Below are 18,636 nucleotides of genomic sequence, written 5' to 3' on the forward strand. Positions count from 1 at the left end.
AAAACATCAAGCACGCACTCATTGGCATTTCTCCACTGCATACATAGTAAGGCACGGCAGAAGGAATTTGTATGTTTGCAGTTATTTTTGTTGTTCACATTCCAGTGTGCAGTGTGTTATTTCTTTCACTAGCTCGACCCCATACAGGATGGTCGGTGTGTTTGGTACCTTGTCAAGACCCGTAGCAAAAATCAGCATCATAGTACACTTTGAGCTGAGACAGAGGGGAAACTCATGAGCATGGGTTACACTTCAGTACAGTATGGTTCCACAGTACAGAATGGGTCAGCAGCACTAACTTAACTTGCTAACCACTACACTGCAAAAACAGAACCCTGGAAAGAAAATATGTTGAAAATATTAAGACTTCCTAAATGCCATAAAACAACCCACAAAAGTGATTTTCATTCATCGTCCAATAGAAACACGCTATGAAAACATTCCCACGCCACAACCGCTCAGAAACAATGCTAATGAACAAAAGGGTAATTAGTGGACTCAAAAGCCATGAAGCCATCGGCCTCATAGGCAATCTGTCGACTTCAATAGACGTATCATTAGATGACCTTGGTAAAAAAAGACCATGGATTCTCACCCCAGCAGGCATTCGGTCTGTTGCACCTACCAGTCTTTGAGAATGGAGATGGTAACTAATTGATGCAACAAGTTGGCTTTGTAAGATTCAAACTCCCTTTCAACTTAAAAAATATGCTATAGCCAAATACGTTTAAGTGCTTTTCAAACCTGTCAATATTATTAAAATATATTTTTTAAAAGGGCTCATGTCATGGCACCAGGTGTGGGTGTGATTAGCTGGTACAAGCCGTTTGGCACAGGGAAGGACTGATTGATGATCACAAGTGGGCGTGTCTACCTAGATGTATGCTGGATAGATCAGTCTACCCACTGTAGCAAACGTCGCTCATCTATCCTTCATATATCTGGGTGGACATGCCCACTTGTGCTGTCACTATGAAAATGATTCTGCCAAACGGCTTGTACTAGCTAATCACACCCACACCTGGTGCCATGACATGAGCCCTTTAACTTTGTCATTATGAATATTTGATCTTATTCACAAATTATTGGGTTAGCACTATCACAAAGTGTGACTGCTGTCAAATAAAAACAGGACTTCAAGGAATACAATTTAATTTTAAATATGTGTAAATGTATTTATTTAAGTATACATTTAAAATGAACACCTCAGTCTCCTTGGTCATCATAGCCACATTAATAATACTTTTTATTTTCTGCAAAATTGACCAAATTAGGTCAAAATATTCCTCCAATCAATCTAAGATTATAATTCAAGTGGATAGGAACTGTTATGCTGCTCTAAAATCTAGTGCAACTGTTCGCTGTTATTTCTGACCTCAACAGGCAGTTATCTTTGAGATACAAGAAGAAATACACTGTTCTGATCAGTATAGTAACAGACCCCCTGTCATGGACCCTCACCCAAAGTGAACTTCAACCTATCAGACAAGTAAGAGAAAATAGGGGACTAAATGAGACCTCACATTCCTTATTAGGAAGATAAAGAGAGACAGGGCAGTGGGAAAGAGATGGTAAGAACGAAAACAAAGAATATGATTTCCCAATTAGTGAAGGCAGAAGAGGATACAATTTACTTTTGAATAAACAATCATTCAAAATATTGTTGAAACAGGAAATGCCAATATCTGATCCACATGCTCTAAAGGACAAACATGTGTCCTTGAAATACGGGAAGGCTTTGGGAGGCCAAACGCTCATTCCATGTTAAAAAACACCCAACAAACAACTCACTTAAAAGACCATTGCTAAATTAAACTCCAAACCTCGAAACAAGTACTGTTTTAGAACTTGGTTACAAAGTAGGAAACGTTCTGTTCTGTCCATTAGAGAGCCATACCGAAGCATTTACAGTGGAGGAAGTTGGTAGTACTGGCAGACAGGAAGACAATAATTAACCACGATAGCACTGTGCAAACACTGCACTACAGAGACACTGTTGTCCAATTATCAAATACCACAAAGGAATTAGACAAAGATAGTTCTTGTGAGGTTAGGCAGGAGTCATGATTCATTCTCAGTACATTTACATGCACAGCTTAATCCAAAAGCTTAATTAAAGCCATAGTTCGACTATGCGCCGCAATTGGACAACTGCAATTGTCCGGGTATACATGGCGGTGAGTAAATCGATTCATTGGCCGAAGCGTGTCATGCCCAAGTACAATAGGTGGCGCTGTGCCCATTTTAACTAGTGGTAATAGAGCCACCGGTTGACCTCTTTACGTCACCAGCAACGACAAACTCAGGCGCCGGCATTCGAGAAAGATGTTTTCAGTAGACAGCTGTCAGTTCACTTTGGGTCCATATCATTTCTCCGACGCTCCATTGTTCCGACCTCTCGGTCGTATGCGGACTCCTCCGGCTGCTCTGCCGGCGGAGGAGTCCGCCGGCAGAGCAGTAGTAACTTTAGCAGTAACTTCTGATAGACTGTATAATATTACCGTTAGTGAACTGCATAGGGGTCGATGTGAGCTCATGAATATTCATGAGCAAATGCAAACTGAATGGCTGTAGTGTTCTGAGACACGGCTGCAAACTGGCAACTTTCAAAAAAAGTAGTGCCGGTTTGGTGACGGTTTCGTGCCGTGCCGCTGCCGTATCCAGTGGAACAGCCTACATTGACTATAATGGTTTCTATTGTCTTCGGCGAACGTTTTTATTGCCGTGCCGCTTCCGTGACGGTTCTGGTGGAAATTGCCCTTCACTCAACATTCCGAAAATATCTATCATGTTGGATAACCCCGATTTTGTGATCGGGTGCTCTTAAGAGTTGATGAGATTCTATCTTAGAACACTACGGCAGACATTCGGCCCCGATTCGGCTGCCATGGGAACGCCACCCCGATTCTCGTAAGGGGCAAATCGGGCACGATATCGGGACATTTATCTTGTAGTGTGGGGTGAGCTTAAGGTGTATACATGCCTCTTAGTAATACAATCATAGTTGGACTAAGCCAATAATTCGACTTTCTTGAGTGTCATGTAAACGCACTGATAGCAAATTCAGTCTAACAATCAATTGGTTCATGTGAAAAAAAACAATGACCACGTTAGCTTGGGAATTGGTGCGAAAGTTAATGAGAATTCTGAAAACATTTCAGAATGTTTGAATTGCATTGAGTTGATAGGATGCCATTACTCACCATCTCCACTCCCTGAGGAAACGCTGTGCCCTCCCAGTCCTTCTTGGGGAAGCGCTGAATAATCTTTCCACATCCCTCTTCTGAACCTGGGGAGGAAAACAGATGAACATCGGAGGATTTGCAAGAGCTTTACTTAAATAACAGTGAATCCATTTCAACTTTTGGCATTGGCCCCTACTTGATGTTTAACCAGTTCAGGTGCACAGGCCCCGGGCTGACAACCACTCTAATAACTCTCAGGGCTCCACAGCACACTGGGCTGGGGTGCAACCTGCTACATCAAAGCTTTGCCGTAATGGAGTCTGACTTGGACGGAAGAGTGGAACCGAAAGCCAATGACATCCTCCACAAAGCACTAACGTCTGATGTTGTAGTTTTGCTTTTTTTAAAGTGTTATTCCAATAAAACATGTTTTCTATACCAATTGAACCGTTTCAGCATTTAAAGCGGGGGTAAAGCGACAACGTCTACTTATCGGAGAGCATATTTTGAAATGGTACATGGTGCCGCTGGAAAGGAGCAAGTCGGCACAGCGCCACCGTACAGTAGGCCTAGTTCATCAGACTGCATCAAGGGATTTTTTTGACGGCGATACTCTGCATACGCAATAGAGTTGTAGTGTTGTAGAATCTCAAATAAACATAAATATACTGTATCCTAGACTGAGAATCAAAACTTTGCTTCTATTGCATATAGCAATTACCTGCCTCTTAGGCAAAGATTAGGCAAGATTAAGCAAATATTTTTGGGGCCATTTGGTTATTTGGGCCACAAACCATGACAGCACCGCATTGATTCTTCTGCTCTATGTTCGGTCCTAAGCGATTCCCACGCCATGCGTGGTCGATTGGATGGACGGTTGTCGAGAAAATCGAAGGACAGACATACATACTCCCTAAATTCTAGTTAGATAGTTAGGTAGGCTCGTACATTTCAGATGTGAAGTTGACACTTTGTTTCATTTTCATTTGGTTCAGTTAGCGTTCACACTGGACTTTGGTAGGAGAAACAAACATTGTTTGTGGCTTGTTGAATAATTGTAACTGAATAATTACATATATAACTATGTTTTTGTGAGCGACAGCAAGCAATCATTTACTATTATCTTTATACAGTCATCCAACCATATTTTGATTAGTGTTCCTTCTGATTGCACCACATCTGATCACAATATAATATTTTTTATTATTTCAGTACGATGCATTGTTTTTTTGGTTTGCTTCCACATAGTTAGGTAGGATCACGTTCACACCTAAAGCAACCCGAACCAGAGTTCACTTGGAAGTGGACCAAGACCGGTCCAGAGTTTTTGGTCTGGTCTGCACCGGAGTTCGAATGAGCATTCACACAACCCCAAAACAAACCTTCCTGTGCAGGAAACGTTCCAGGGATTGGTTAAAACTAAGCCACCGGTTCAGGAATGAAGGCACCCATAGCCACATCATAGTGGCCCCCTGACCATTTACCTAGAGTGTAACCGATGCATTCATCAGGCACGTTTACTCAAACTCTTTAATAAGAGTAACTATTAAGTTATTAAGGGTAGAGAAAATCATGGGGGTTAAATTGTAAGTTAAATCTATACAAGACCCTTTAAAACAGCCAGAGGTTCAAATAATGAATGCGCAATGCATCAGCAGATCTCAGGAACAATTATTGGATGGATTCCAGATGCTTAATCCAACACTGGACATAGACAGAAAACACAAAGCAGATTACAGAGGAATTCATCTAGAGAGAAGTTCCAAAATGTATTTCGCCGGTTGTCCTCCCCCTCCCCCGCTCCATCCGAGGCAGAATCCCAGGGTTGTTGAACTAACGCTGCTCTGCACTTGAATCAGGGCCGCTGACACAGTTGGACCCTGACCTTAGCTTGGGGGAGCCTCGACCTTGTAACCAAAATCAAAACTTGCCATCTTCCAGATTGACACAAATCTTAAAAAAAACAACAACACACAAATCACAAGGCCACATATGGCAAAGCAATTCAAATTAATTTGAAGGACTTATGAGATGCAACTGACATTGTTTTTAGAAGTTAATACAAATATATATATATCTCATAATAATATAATAATAGCAGAGATATCCTTTTCATTGCTCATTTAAGTTAATGATCTATTTCCTGCCAACTTCCTCAGCTTTCTTGTCTGGCTTCTTTTCAGTAAGATTCCTATTTCATCTAAACAAATGTTTGTAAAAGCTAGAGCTACAAACCTAAAAAAAAGTCATTACAACATCATCCCCAAGTTTTCGACTGGATGTTCACCTGAGGTCTATCTGACAAGTCGGCTCCCCTTCACCAGTTCAAATTGGTAATTCGCCAAATCATTGTTAAATAACACAAAAAAATAACAATTTTCCAGATTCACATGACATTATGGTTACCGGTAGGGTTGGGTACTGGTCATATTTCGACCAATACAGGTACCCAACAAACATTTATATCAAACATGGTACACTCTGCTTTAAGATATATGTTGTGTTTGAGCAGGTGTTTCCTCAGGTGAGAGGTATTTCCATGGCCAGCTTTGCATTTCGCATTACAACTATTGCAGCAAGCATTGTCTGTGTCCAGTTTGGAAAAGTGTAAATAACCATACCTTTTTTGGCTCTACATAGCCCCTATTGTGTTAGGCGAACACCATGATCAGCTGGGATGTAGTTGCATGCTCTCTTTCTCTTTAACGTATACTGAAGCATACTCTTTCTCTCTTTAACATATACTGCAGGCAGCCTACTTGCCGACTTTTTAGTTTACACCACTAGACCCAACACAGCTAGTCGCATTAGTTCCATGCTTCAGGTCACTTTATTACAGAGCGTGAATATCTGATATTTTTACAATTTTACCTTGGTTTGACAAGATCAATACGAGATGGACTAATCATCATCAAAGAAACACCTGCCATTACAAGACTGAGAGAACTTGAGTCAGGGCTACAATTGGACCTGTTGACTTTAAGGGTACAGCCCTAGTGAGTTCCTTAAATAACCATACAACCTTTGGCAATGCAAGTCACCGGAAAGACTCTTGGCTATTGGCCTGGTTAAATGTCCCATGACATGCCACCAGGTGTGGTGTGATTAGCCATTACAAGCCGTAATCACACCACACCTGTCATGGGACCTTTAAAAGATGCATAAAGAGTGGTTTCAACTGCTCTACCTCATCACCCTGATACAACTAAGTGGGCATCCATAGTGTAGCTTTCCTTTGCTATCTGGCTCAACCCAGCTGTCAACAACAGCTTTAAAATATTGACCTCTCTTTTTCTTTTTGGATGTTCATGCGGTGCTTGTTTGAATGGGTTTTGCCGGCGGCAGCTACATTGTTCAAATGAACTGAAGTGCAGTTCATGCATCGTACAATGTGTGTACTGTTAAGTGGCAGGGTTAAAGTCCATCCTGCAATGGTATTATCCTTTAACACACATCACATGCTTGCACTGTCCGTCAAGTTCAAATGTTTATGAAATGAATGACATGACCAGATTCCTTCCATTCCATAAGACTATGCTATGTATCAAAAGAAGTAATTGTTTCAGAAGACTAAAAATAACAATTAATAAAATTATTATTATAATAATAAACAGTGCTGTTTGACAGGGTAATAGAATCCAGGCCTCATCAGGACCATTGTAATTTCAGATTTTGATAGCATCTAAGGTGGAAGAATTCCAAAAATGAACAAAACATATGTTTAATATTTACTGATTACAAACCAATTCACACATTTTGTGCAAGACGTTTAAGTTAATGGAGAATGTAAACATAGATAAACAGCACTTGTTCATGAAAAAAAGTAAATAGGCAACTGTCCAAAATGCTAAAATCAGCTTATCCTCACCATCTGTTAGAATGGAGTGGCACAATAGAAAAGGTTACAAGTTTACAAGAAAATAAGTCATAAAAGCACAAAGCAGATGTCAAAACTAAGACACCAAACAATAAACAAAGTCATTAGCCATTAGAACTTTAACTAGAAGTTTATATTCCTTTGTACCAACTCCAATGTGGTTAGCCCTAAAGTATCTTCTATTCTATCTGAACCAGTTTTTGAGCAGGTTAATTATATTAGGAAAATAATGACTTCTAAATGATGACAAGAAGTGGAGACCAGAAGTGTTAGTCCAGATTGGAAGTGCAGTTGTCAACACGACAACTGACTTGCTTTCTATTCAACCGAAAAAAGGAAACCGAAATCTAATGAAATTAAGTGCAGGAAGGTCACTTTTGCACATTTTCTAATACAAAAAGAAAAATTCTATGAATATGATTACCAAGTCATTTCACCTGTCTGAACGTATGGAAGTGGGTCAAGTCAGACACCATACAGGTTTTAAAAAGGTTAATACTATTCTAATATTCTTAGACTTTGTGATAATCCTTTACAGATAAACTGCCTCAGGGCATGTTTCCTTTGAATCTGAGGCCTCAATCACATTCATTAGACCAGAGTGTCAAAAGGCACTTTTTCGTTGTTTGAAACATGTAGCACCACCACCAGCAGTTTATTTTAGTCATTAAAACAGTTTGGCTGCAAAGTTATGCTTGTAATATATTAAAATGATTTATATACACATCAACCAATTCCCATTTTATAAATGTTGAATTCCTAAGTGTGAAACGATCACATAATGAGACCACCTTGAAAACCTTTGTCTAAATTAAAATGATCTCTGTTGCAATATTATCTGGCCTGCATGTCTAGTTTTAATAACAGATGAATGCCATGAGATAAGACAAATGTGCATTTGCAGAATGATCAAGAAGTGTTTGCACCCAAAAACAACCAAGTAGTTAGATTCTAGCATTATTTGCATTGTGTTCAGTCAGACACATCCTACAATGGAAGGTTGTTAGTCTTTCCTGATTAGAACAGCTGTTCCTCCTCAGGAAAAACACTCAACAGTATATCTTCCCGACTTGTCTTGTCATTAAGTAGTTCTATAAATCAGCAGAGCATTACCATGTATGGCCAAGGCCGCCTTTGTAAAACAATCTATCCGTTTACATCACATCAACCCTCAACCTGCCTCAGCCTAGCTGCGGATACAATTGGCCTAACTTCAGGTTTTTTTCAAACATCTCGCCAAACACCTGCCAAAGTGACTCCACATGTTGTTAATATGCAAAGAGTCATGAAATCTGTTTATTGCTTGATGCTATGCGAGAGCTTTGTAAAACCTACAAGGAAGCAATAGATTAGTCATTACTTGCATAATGTTATCAGAGACAAGCAAATATTGGATATAAAAAAAATCTCAGTCGAGGAAGCCATTAAATGCCACTGCAGAGGAAGAAACATATAGGGGCTCATATCCACATTGGAGGAAAAAATAACAAAGCTGCTGGCCAAGGCAATATGAGCTGTGAAATGCCATACCACGTGTATTGCAATGCTGAATCAGTTTCGCTCATCACAGGCTCAGAAAATAAATGTCATGATTTCCATAAATGCTAAAACAAAGACCTGATATAACCCGGTACTTATGTGTATGACATATGGTAAAACAATCTAAATATTTGGTTGTGATATTCCCTGATTCAGATATACAAAACCTTTCCTTTTTTGCTCGCCTGACAAATAAATCAACGGATTAAATCAACAAACGCTCATCACGTCACAGGAGCATTTCATTTTCAAACTACATCATAATGACATGGAATTTCCGTGCAAATGCGACATACAACGCTGCTGAACAGAAAGGAACTTCCCCATTGTGGTCCAGGTGGCTCCAGGAAGTCAGCTCAACAGAAAGTGGCTCCCAATCGATAGGAAGAAGACCTAAATTTCCCTTTTCACTCATCTGCTTTTTTTTAAGCAGTACCTTACAACACTTTACGATCGCATGATTCATATTATGTTTTTGAAAATTACCTTACCAATATTACAGTTCTTATTCATCAAGAATCTAGCTACAGGTATGGCTCCATGGCTTCATTGAAGGATTGGATAGGTCGCTAAGAGAAGGCTATATTTGTGTCCAAATTGTATTAACAGTAAAGACAGAAACTCAATATTTGCCGTATGTGTGTATCTCAAAGTAGTCCAAGCCTTGTATAAAAAAAAACAGCTAAAACTGCATGTGGAAGTATTTACTCCTATTCCCTGCAAACCTCGAGCCTTTTTGAATCCAGCAGGATTTTTTGTGTTCCATAACACTTTCTCTTAGTCAAGACCAGAAAGACCCGACCATAAAGTCACAGAGAGTTAACATTGGGCAGCATGTCCTTGAAATGCATACCAAAATGATGAGATCCATCCAATAAATTGTTTGAGTAAGGCACCGGGACAAATTCCTCTCTTCCATCTCACACATGTTACTTGGTGCGGGCAGAGACTGTATAGCCCCATCACCAATGAGCCAAAACAATATACCACTACAAGATAAACAGCCCTGCCTATTCCAAAAACCTGCATGGAATCACCGGTCCACAAAAATAATTTCATAGTTTATGTATGTCAAGTCCAAAGAGCAAGTGTTTCTCATGCATAACTCTTGCAACATGCCGTGAAATACAATACAAGCTGCAATTTAAGGCTTTTCTATTAGGTAGGCAATGTCAAATTTAACTCAGTGAACTGCATCCATAGGACTTCTGGATTTCTACAATAATCAGTACATTTGGCAGGATATTGATATATTTATTATTGATAGCATATTCAGTTGACGCCATGCCTTCGATTAAGCCAAGTGTACAAGCCAGAGACCTATACATATGTGACTAACAGAAGCAGTGTCACCACATTTTTTTTTAATCATCTTTCTCCTTTTATAGGGCAGGGTTAGCCCTTTCTATATAAAATGATTAAAATACATTTGACAAAAAACGAATGCATTTCCTGTTCCTTGACAGAAGCAGGTAAAAAAAGTCAGTCATCTGAAAGACATGGTAGTATTAGGCAAGCATTTTACAATGGTGTCCTTGAGGAATTATCCAGTCCGTAGTGAGCAATGGGTTGTTGGTGAAGGTAGTGGAAATTAAATCTTTAGTATACAGGAAGCGGCCTGAAGACCTTTGAAAGGATCTTTGTTTGATTTAGTGATCAAGGTAGAGTAGCAAACACATGTTGTCTAGACAGACTACTGGCATAAATGAATACCCAGGTCGACTGCAAAGTCTATTTTAAGAACTATAAAACTGATGTGTAAAATAATAAGTGCAAAGTAATAATAACAAGTGCAAAGTTCTTATAGTTTTAGAGCTAGCCCTAAAACTGTTCAGCCATGGAGAAAAAAGGCACCAAACAAACAGAATAATTCTACTTATCATCAAACCTAAATTATCAAAAGTCTGTCGACTGAGTTAAAAAAAAACTGCTGAAGATATTTATTTCTTGCAATGCGTCTTTGCACTTTTACAGCATTACAACCATGGTCATTTCGTTTGAATGGGATTTTACTGATTCTATGCTGATGACGGAACATTGTGTTACTGTTGGTTTCGGGTCATGATGCTAAGAACTGATGCAAACATACATACAACTGATGACTAATATGACTAATATTTGGCTTGTGATCGCAAAGAGAAGTCAGACAGTCTTCTCTTTTTATACCCATGCCCTGTTTAGATTTTCATCAAAGCATTGATCATTTTTCAAATTTTCTTTTTACCTCAGTGTAGTAATGAATGAATGAATTGTTCAGATACAAGTATGGCTAATCTGTACTGGACTCTGATCCATTTTTGTAACTGCAATCTGATTTGATTTGATTTGGAAGAAGTAGACCACCCCACAATGGAACGATAAATACATAATGTGAACTCTTCATTGAGATGGCGTTCTTCGAAAATACACAATACACAAAAATGAAGTCAGCTATGGAGCATGGTATTCGGGAAATGGCTGGAGGGTTTTCACATTCCAACACTCATGACTTTCATGCAGAAAATAGAGGGGGGGCGGGGGGGAGGGGGGGTTGGATCCTACAACAGGGCCTGCCTTTTTGCAGCTGTATACGCCCATCCCCTAAAAGTTCAGCTCCTTCCAAGACAACAATTACAAAACTGGTCAAATGCACATGTCAACAATGAGTATAAATAGACAAACAAAATGTTTAGCAGCCAACAAGTCCAGTAGATGGCATGCGGGTTACACGTGCAATACAAGTCCTGTATAGTAGCAGGTATACACACACAGAGAGATGGGAGGGAAAACAGGCGTTTCAGTGCCTAGCATAGCCCGAGCAATTTGATCTGACAGAGAGAGGCAATGTTTAGGAACATGTTCTCCTATACATTGAAATAAGACAATTAAATGAGCTACTAGGAGACCTAAGCATGTCGTGGTGCAGCTTTTCCTCAGCTCCCCGCCAAGAAGGCATTTGACAGGGACACACATCAACAGGGACAGGATGTGAAAGCTTTTCCACTTCATCCGTAAAAGTTTCAAGGAACAAATCAAAAGATATTGTACGGAACAACAACGCTTACTTTTTTGATAGGTCTGTGGCTACTTTAGTTACTGTGTTATTATATAGGTTCAGGAGCAGTAGGACACTGCCCTAAAAAAGGGTGTTTCATATCTTAAAAATCTTAGCTGCATGGCTAGGCTACCCCGAGCTATCTGTCATCAACACTAACACACTGGACGGCCTGGATAAACCACAGCAGCCAGGCACAACGTGTAACCCGTGGCCGCGCGGTCAGACGTGTCACTTACCAGATTTGTCCTGATCATATCCCACGACAATAAAATAATCAGCGAATCTAGCCATGTTTGCTGTTTTTCCCGAAATACACCAATACAATTCAGCATTTTTCTTTCTTCAAAAGCACAGCCATGTTTGACAGGAATGGCAATGCGCCTGCGCGCAGAGCCAAGCGACATCCATGGGCGTGGGCTGCCCAGTTCACTAACAGTCGTCTTTCGGATATCTTTAATTTTGTGTTTCTCTGTTCCATTCTCCGGCCATTCAGCGTTGTTTTATAACTGGGCGTATGATAGATGCACACTTATTTTAAATTAATTAAATATTTACATTAGAGGATATTATGAAGAACTATATGCAGGTTATATTTAATTCCAAATTAGCGTTACAGAAACCCTTATTCACTATTTTTAGGACACTCGTACACGCTGTTGAAGAAAAGCGCACCTTCTGTCTCTCTCTCTCTCTGTCTCTCTCGCTCTCTCTCTCTCTCTCTCTCTCTCTCTCTCTCTCTCTCTCTCTCTCTCTCTCTCTCTCTCTCTCTCTCTCTCTCTCTCTCTCTCTCACACACACACACACACACGATCTCATTCCATCTTGCTCTCCTCTCTCTCTCTCTCTGTATGTGAGTTTGTGCATGTTGGTTATTGATATCGAGGTGCCAATAAATATGTCGTTTGTACATAATACTTTGACTACAGTAAGTAAGAAATAAACAATAAATCCATCAGAATAATATCAGACCACTGACTGAGCAGAGTTGCAGAGTGCGTGTAATGTAATGGGAACAATGTGTAGTGGAACAAGGTCCACGGACACTCTTTTCCCCCATCCAACCGTGACCATTCAACATATGGGCAACTGCAGCAAGCAATGTACAGCAACAGCAGTTTTGGTCCTGATTGTGTGTATCCATTGCAGTTCAGATGTATGAAGATTGGTTTGTGCAATCGTAAGAAACCCATATATACAAAATGTGGTGGGGTTGCTTTGGGGCTAGCCCTTGTTATAAAACTGGGCTAGATCGAGTGGATATTTTCAAAATGAATCATTGTTCTGCATGACTCAAGTAATTTTTCTCCGATAGAGTAACAGACTTTGTGGCTCTAAATTGTCACATTCCTGAATAGATTCCTGGGTTATTTGTATGTATGTATATATATATATATACTTTTTTTTTAAATTCCTATTAGTATAGTAATTATCATTTTGGTTACGATCAATATAACGAATGAAGCTTACATAAATATTATTATTAGATCATTATATGTTAACAACCAACTAAACTTAATATATTAAATTATTCCCCCAGTGTTTGTATATCTTCAATTCCAGTGTTGGAGACAGTTCAGTTAAAACAATTCCTAGAGCAGAATGGACAAAGAAAACCAACAACAAAACAACCGTATTTGCCCAATTATTATTTTATCATTTGAATTAGGTCCTACCTCTAAAAATGTTTCATGCTGATTTAGTTTGTGATAATTAAATATTTCCCATTACTTGTTTTCATGATCATTTTATTGTCCAATAATTTACAAATAGGCCTACTTGAAAATTAAAAAAAGTAAATCTACATTCAGGTCATGCTCATCCAATTATAATATTCTGTGAAAACTCAAATAATTAAAAAAAAAACATTGATCTCAACTTATTAACTTATTTTTTTCTTATAATATGCTGCCATTATAGATTCTAAGAAAAAAATATGTTTTCATTTGTATAATTATATCCTTTAATATTCTGTATATTGAATGGTTTCACTCTCAGCTGCATTGAACTGCATTGTAATGCACTGGGAGGGGAAAAGGATGAGGGACTGAGTGAGTCAGTAAAGGGCCCCTCCCACCACACATAATACTATAAAGCTGCTCGTCTGGTGTGTTAGAGCTATTAGCAGAGTGTCACAGCTGCCCTACAGCACCTCCAGCAATTTCAAGAAATCTGTGGAGTACTTTTTTTTAATAGCCAAGTCTACAGCAAGAGAGCTTTTGGATCCACGTGAATTAAAGAAGGATTAGAGGTATGTGTGCTTTTGAAAACATCCTTTTGTCTCTTTAGGTTTCCTTTTCCCCTAATCATTGCTGATGGCTTTATCCTTGTGCTTTTGAGGTCAGAGAGTATGGACAAGGACGGGGTTATCTGTCTGGTTATATAAGGTGTTTAACTGGTAGTGTGTGCAGAAGGTTGCCCTTTAGATGTTTTAGGACATCTGGTAGGAATTAAGTGTGTTGCTGTTTTTTATTGTTTTAAATTTACACCTCCTGTTATTTCCCTGCTTGTCTAAATAAATTGGATGGATTCTATTGAGTTAAGTTGGCAGTGATTGAGCCCCAGTAAGTTTAGCTCAAACTAGACTGCAGGACCCAGTACTCTCCTTTGCTGGCCAGGGGCCTAAAGCATGGTTGTACGTTTACTTAGCCACACAAAACTGACCTTGGCTTAACTTTATAAATAAATGAATGATAAGTAAAAATAACTTGGCTTTTGGACTCTTGTGTAAACCGTGGCTAGTATGGTAGTTATCATTGCAATGCAACGCTTTCAGAGATGATTTCAGAGACAATATAGGGTAGCATATAAAGTTATATAGTAATTTGATATGACAAGTAAATAACTGACAAATGTTTCTTTCCCTCACAGGTCACAGAGTCAACATGAAGCTGATCCTCCAATCCGTCCTTTATGGCTGCCTGCTGTCCACAATAGCTCACTGTGTGGAACTTGAAGTGAACCCGGAGTTGAAAAAACGGTGAGCTGATTTACTTTCTTTATTTACTCTTTAATCTTCAACCTCTGGATCAATCCCATCTTGCTATATGTAAACAGTGAAGGCAGATTTCACCACCTACCTTCCTAAAGATCTGCCCTGGATTAATCTGGTCTCCTGTCTGTTCTCCCCTATAGATTAAGTGTGTGGATGGAGAGCCGACTGAGGAGGCATCTTAACAGCATGTCTGCAGAGAGGGTGGCAGAGTCTGAGCAGTTTGTCACACCGGAAGAGATCAGGGATACTCTGATTCCACATTCCAGGTAAAAAGACACCCCAGACATCTTCCATTTCCAGTTTGACTTACAAACTGACAAAAGATGGATACAATTAAAATACAGACTACTGAGTCATTCAGTGCAAAAGTTAATTTTCCTTTCTCTTTCTCTCTCTCTCTTTTGCTTTCTGTCCTGACCCACCCTCCATCCAGCAATGGCATCAGCAGCATCAGAACCAAGCGCTCCAAGCACTCCACTGTCAACCAGTCAAGGAGACCCGGCTGCTCCCTGGGCACGTGCACCGTGCACGACCTGGCGCACCGCCTCCACCAGCTCAACAACAAGTTGAAGATTGGAAGCGCCCCCATGGAGAAGATCAGCCCGCAGGGGTACGGCCGGAGACGGCGCTCTGTCCCGGCCCGCAGGGTCGCGCTGGGGCTGGAGCAGGGGAGGCTGAGGCCTGTCTGGAGGAACGCTGTGTCACAGGTTCATAAGCTGGAGGCCCTCCTGCACCTCACCCGGACATGAGCGAAGTGATTGGAAGCAAGGGGTGCAGATAGAAGCCAAAAAAAAAAAAGAAGGAGAAGAAGGCAGCCAAGGACACCGAGATGTCCTCTCTGCTGTTTTGTTCCAAGATTATTCAAATGTCTGAGACTTAAAGCCAAGCCAGCTCCAGCACAAGCTTTTTTTTTTTTTGTTTTAGTTCTTTTTTTTTTTTTGTTCCAAAGCGCAAGGACTGAGTTAGCGCAAACAAACGGGACTGCTCCAGCTGTGTGTCCCTGGAGGCCGATGTAGGCTGACGGGAGACGGAGAGTTGAGCGTGCAGAGGGTGCAGACCTCTGCAGCTGGCCCTCAGACACTGGATGGCACGGTTGTGGAGCACCAAGGCCAGATGCTGCTGCTGCTGCTGCTCTCTTGTCTCTCTGCCCTGCAGAGGGAAGGGAACACAGTGCTCACACCTGGCCAAGTGGACACATCATGGGGCTGGGAGGAGAAAGAGTCCTTCTCTCTCTTTTTCACTGACCATGCAGGGACATTAATACACACCACTTCCTCAGAGTCAGGACTTTGAGAATATCTATCCTCTAAGGATTATGCTACCCCCATTCCAACCCAACTCTCAATACTTGTCTGCACTTTTTTTTTCTCCAAATGGACCTAAAGATAAAAAAAAAAATCATCAGGAAGAGAGATGCTAATCACAAATGCTCAACAGGGAGATAGTTATGTGTTAGAGCTATTAAGCTTTTTTTTTTTTATCTTAATCATATTTTGGGACACTGTATTGTACAAAGGAAAAATGCCTTAGATTCTGTGAAATGTGCCAGTCCATAATGGATTGAAATATACTTGAAATTTATATTGTTTGTATAAACACATGTGCAATCTATATTTGTCTGTTTTTTTACAAGTGTATGTATATATGTTACAAAATGTTGAATTTCATTATTTAAATATTGCATAGAGGCTACATTATGATACGTATACAGATTGAGCTATTTTTTATACAGGAATAAATATATAAGGGCATTCTATGTATCTATCTATCTATTGCCATTTTCACTATTATTTTGCAAACTGTGGTAATACTATATTTGTTTAAAAAAAACATGTTATATAATATATTTGTAAATACGGCCTATTTTATTTGTGTAAAAAAAACCCTTTTTCATACAATAAACCTTTTGCATTCAAAACAAGACTTCTTTGCTTCTCCTGGTTCCTTCTATTGTCTGCAGTGTACACTGCCCCAGCAGGACAAACTGCACCTGGTATGAGTTAAGTGATTATAGGGTATTATTAGTCGCTGTCTCACTCCCCCCTACTTGTGACCCCCCCCCCTAAAGGGCAGACGAGGTGCCGGGCACATTCCTGCACGGTGCACTCCAGCCTACATGGGTTCAACGCTTGTCTGTGGGCCAGAGACCTGCGCCTATTAGAGGAGGCTGAGACTTCAATCCCTCCATCCTCTAGATGGCTACTGCTGCAGGGGGGGGGGGCTTCTGTCTAGCATTCCTGTACGGCACACAGAGAGCATCTCTAAAACACGAGGTTTCCCCCACGAGCCTCAGGCTGTGCCCTATGAATGAATGTCAGGTCTACCATAGAGAACAGGTTTCATTGTGTTCCCCATCCCAGTCTGAATTAGATTGCTTCGGTGAAAACAACTGTTTTGAGACAGTCTGAGTTTGATGCACCTTTTCACCATAAAATAACCCCAAAATATACAGATCATCTGATTATGCCTAATTCTAAACATTTCATTTGTAATACATTAATGAATTGTTAAGTTTTTTTACTGGATCAAATGCAAGTGACATCATTGTTAACGGTTACCAAAATGACTACAATGTCAAAATACAAACGCAATAATTCACAACCGGCATTCAATGATTATATGGGCTCTACTGCCATCTAGCGAAAGATTTAAGCAATGGCTTTACTTCTGGCTGTATGGTTTAATGGGTGGAAACAGTGATGAGTTGCAGCTGCCCATTTGGAGCAATGCGGTCCAGTTGCAGAGCAAAGCCGGCATAAGTTATGAGTTATGTCTTCTCATAGCAACGTGTAAAAATATTAAGATGTATCTCTGTTTAGTGTAAATACAAAATTTGAGCAGGATCATGGATTACCAAAGTGGGTAATAATTTTTTTGGATTCTGAAAATATTCCCTGTGAATGCTGAATCACTGCATTAACCAAAGCCATTCAGGTCCCTCACTCAACTGAAGTGGGGAAAGGTTGTTCCATGCTATTTATGGACCAGCCCTGACAGACAGAAAGTAAAGCTGATGGACTGTAAGGGAGAAACAGGATAGAAGAAAGGAGAAGAGAGGCAAAGAGAGGCAAGGAGCACGAAGAAGCAGACTAGGAGAGAGGACAGAAGAGGAAAGCAAAGAAGAAAACTTAAAGGAGAGAAGAAAGGAATATGAATACAAATAAAAAAAGGATCATTTCAGATGTAGGGCTATTTCAAGTGCTGGCTTTCATTTTACAACCACACTGTCAATCATAAAGCAGCCAACCCATGGCAATCAGTCAGTCTATACTACAAACGTCCAAACCCAAGAGTATCCTGAGAACCTGAGCTGGGTGGATTACCTCTGCAATCTCAAACGCTGCCTGGCTGAACCAGGCACCATGCACCATCTGCTGCATATGTACCGTTTAAATATGATTGTCCTCATCCAAGGCCTTCTGGAGGGCTCAACATTGCGTAACAACGCTGTGCAGATGCGACTGAGAACTTTTATATGTTATCTCTATTCCTTTATTATTGTCGAACAATGTGCCTGATCAAGATGTTAACACTAATCTATTTCTCCAGATCACATTACTGAATGCTGTGTCTATACAGAGCTTGTGATGGGATGAAAGTAAATTAAAGTCAAAACCTGCAAGTAAATGGTTAAACGTCTAATCATCTGTATCTATATAGCACTTTTCTAACCAGTGGCCACTCAAAGTGCTTAACAATTTTGCCAAACATTCACCCATTCATGCACACATTCACACACCGACGGCGGTGTCGACCCCGCAAGGTGACAGCCAGCTCACTGGGAGCAGTTAGGGTGAAGTGTCTCGCTCAGGGACACCTCAACACTCAGCTAGGAGGAGCTGGGGACCGAACTGGCAAGCTTCCGGTTACCAGCAAACCCGCTCTATCTCCTGAGCCACATGCCTGAATTATAATTTCATAGCATCCCACTGTAGAATACAGCTAAGACACATACATTTGAATTGTTTAGGGGGTTTGAGTGCGGATCTGACCAAGGATGCATTGA

General features: G+C 40.3%; 2 protein-coding genes across 5 annotated transcripts in view; one reads left to right on the forward strand and one right to left on the reverse strand.

The window, feature by feature from the left end:
• sbf2 (SET binding factor 2) overlaps positions 1-12,001 on the reverse strand; it is a 78,933-nt gene extending 66,932 nt beyond the window's left edge. For 3 of the 4 annotated variants that reach the window (XM_084476661.1, XM_084476662.1, XM_084476660.1), the window contains exons 1-2: positions 11,875-12,001; positions 3,204-3,289 (exon numbers count right to left, since the gene is read on the reverse strand). In XM_084476661.1, the coding sequence (XP_084332787.1) occupies positions 3,204-3,289; positions 11,875-11,929 (141 nt within the window). In that variant the 5' untranslated portion in view covers positions 11,930-12,001. The remainder of the gene's footprint in view (positions 1-3,203; positions 3,290-11,874) is intronic. The other variant, XM_084476663.1, reaches the window with a different exon arrangement.
• Positions 12,002-13,768: 1,767 nt separating this feature from the next.
• On the forward strand, positions 13,769-15,578 carry adma (adrenomedullin a). Its single transcript, XM_084475741.1, has 4 exons — positions 13,769-13,886; positions 14,507-14,615; positions 14,771-14,896; positions 15,064-15,578. Exons 2-4 carry the CDS (start codon positions 14,521-14,523, stop codon positions 15,377-15,379), a joined length of 537 nt encoding a protein of 178 aa, XP_084331867.1. The 5' UTR covers positions 13,769-13,886; positions 14,507-14,520; the 3' UTR covers positions 15,380-15,578.
• The last annotated feature ends 3,058 nt before the right edge of the window (positions 15,579-18,636 follow it).

The sequence above is a fragment of the Micromesistius poutassou genome (genome assembly GCF_964030765.1).
Source record: "Micromesistius poutassou genome assembly, chromosome: 12".
NCBI classification, from domain to species: Eukaryota; Metazoa; Chordata; class Actinopteri; order Gadiformes; family Gadidae; genus Micromesistius; species Micromesistius poutassou.

Excerpts from the sequence above, each read along its gene's own strand:
- adma (XM_084475741.1), top strand. The coding sequence starts at position 14,521 with ATGAAGCTGATCCTCCAATCCGTCCTTTATGGCTGCCTGCTGTCCACA. Across the intron at positions 14,616-14,770 it reads AACCCGGAGTTGAAAAAACG|ATTAAGTGTGTGGATGGAGA; the intron begins GTGAGCTGATTT and ends TCTCCCCTATAG. Across the intron at positions 14,897-15,063 it reads ACTCTGATTCCACATTCCAG|CAATGGCATCAGCAGCATCA; the intron begins GTAAAAAGACAC and ends CCCTCCATCCAG.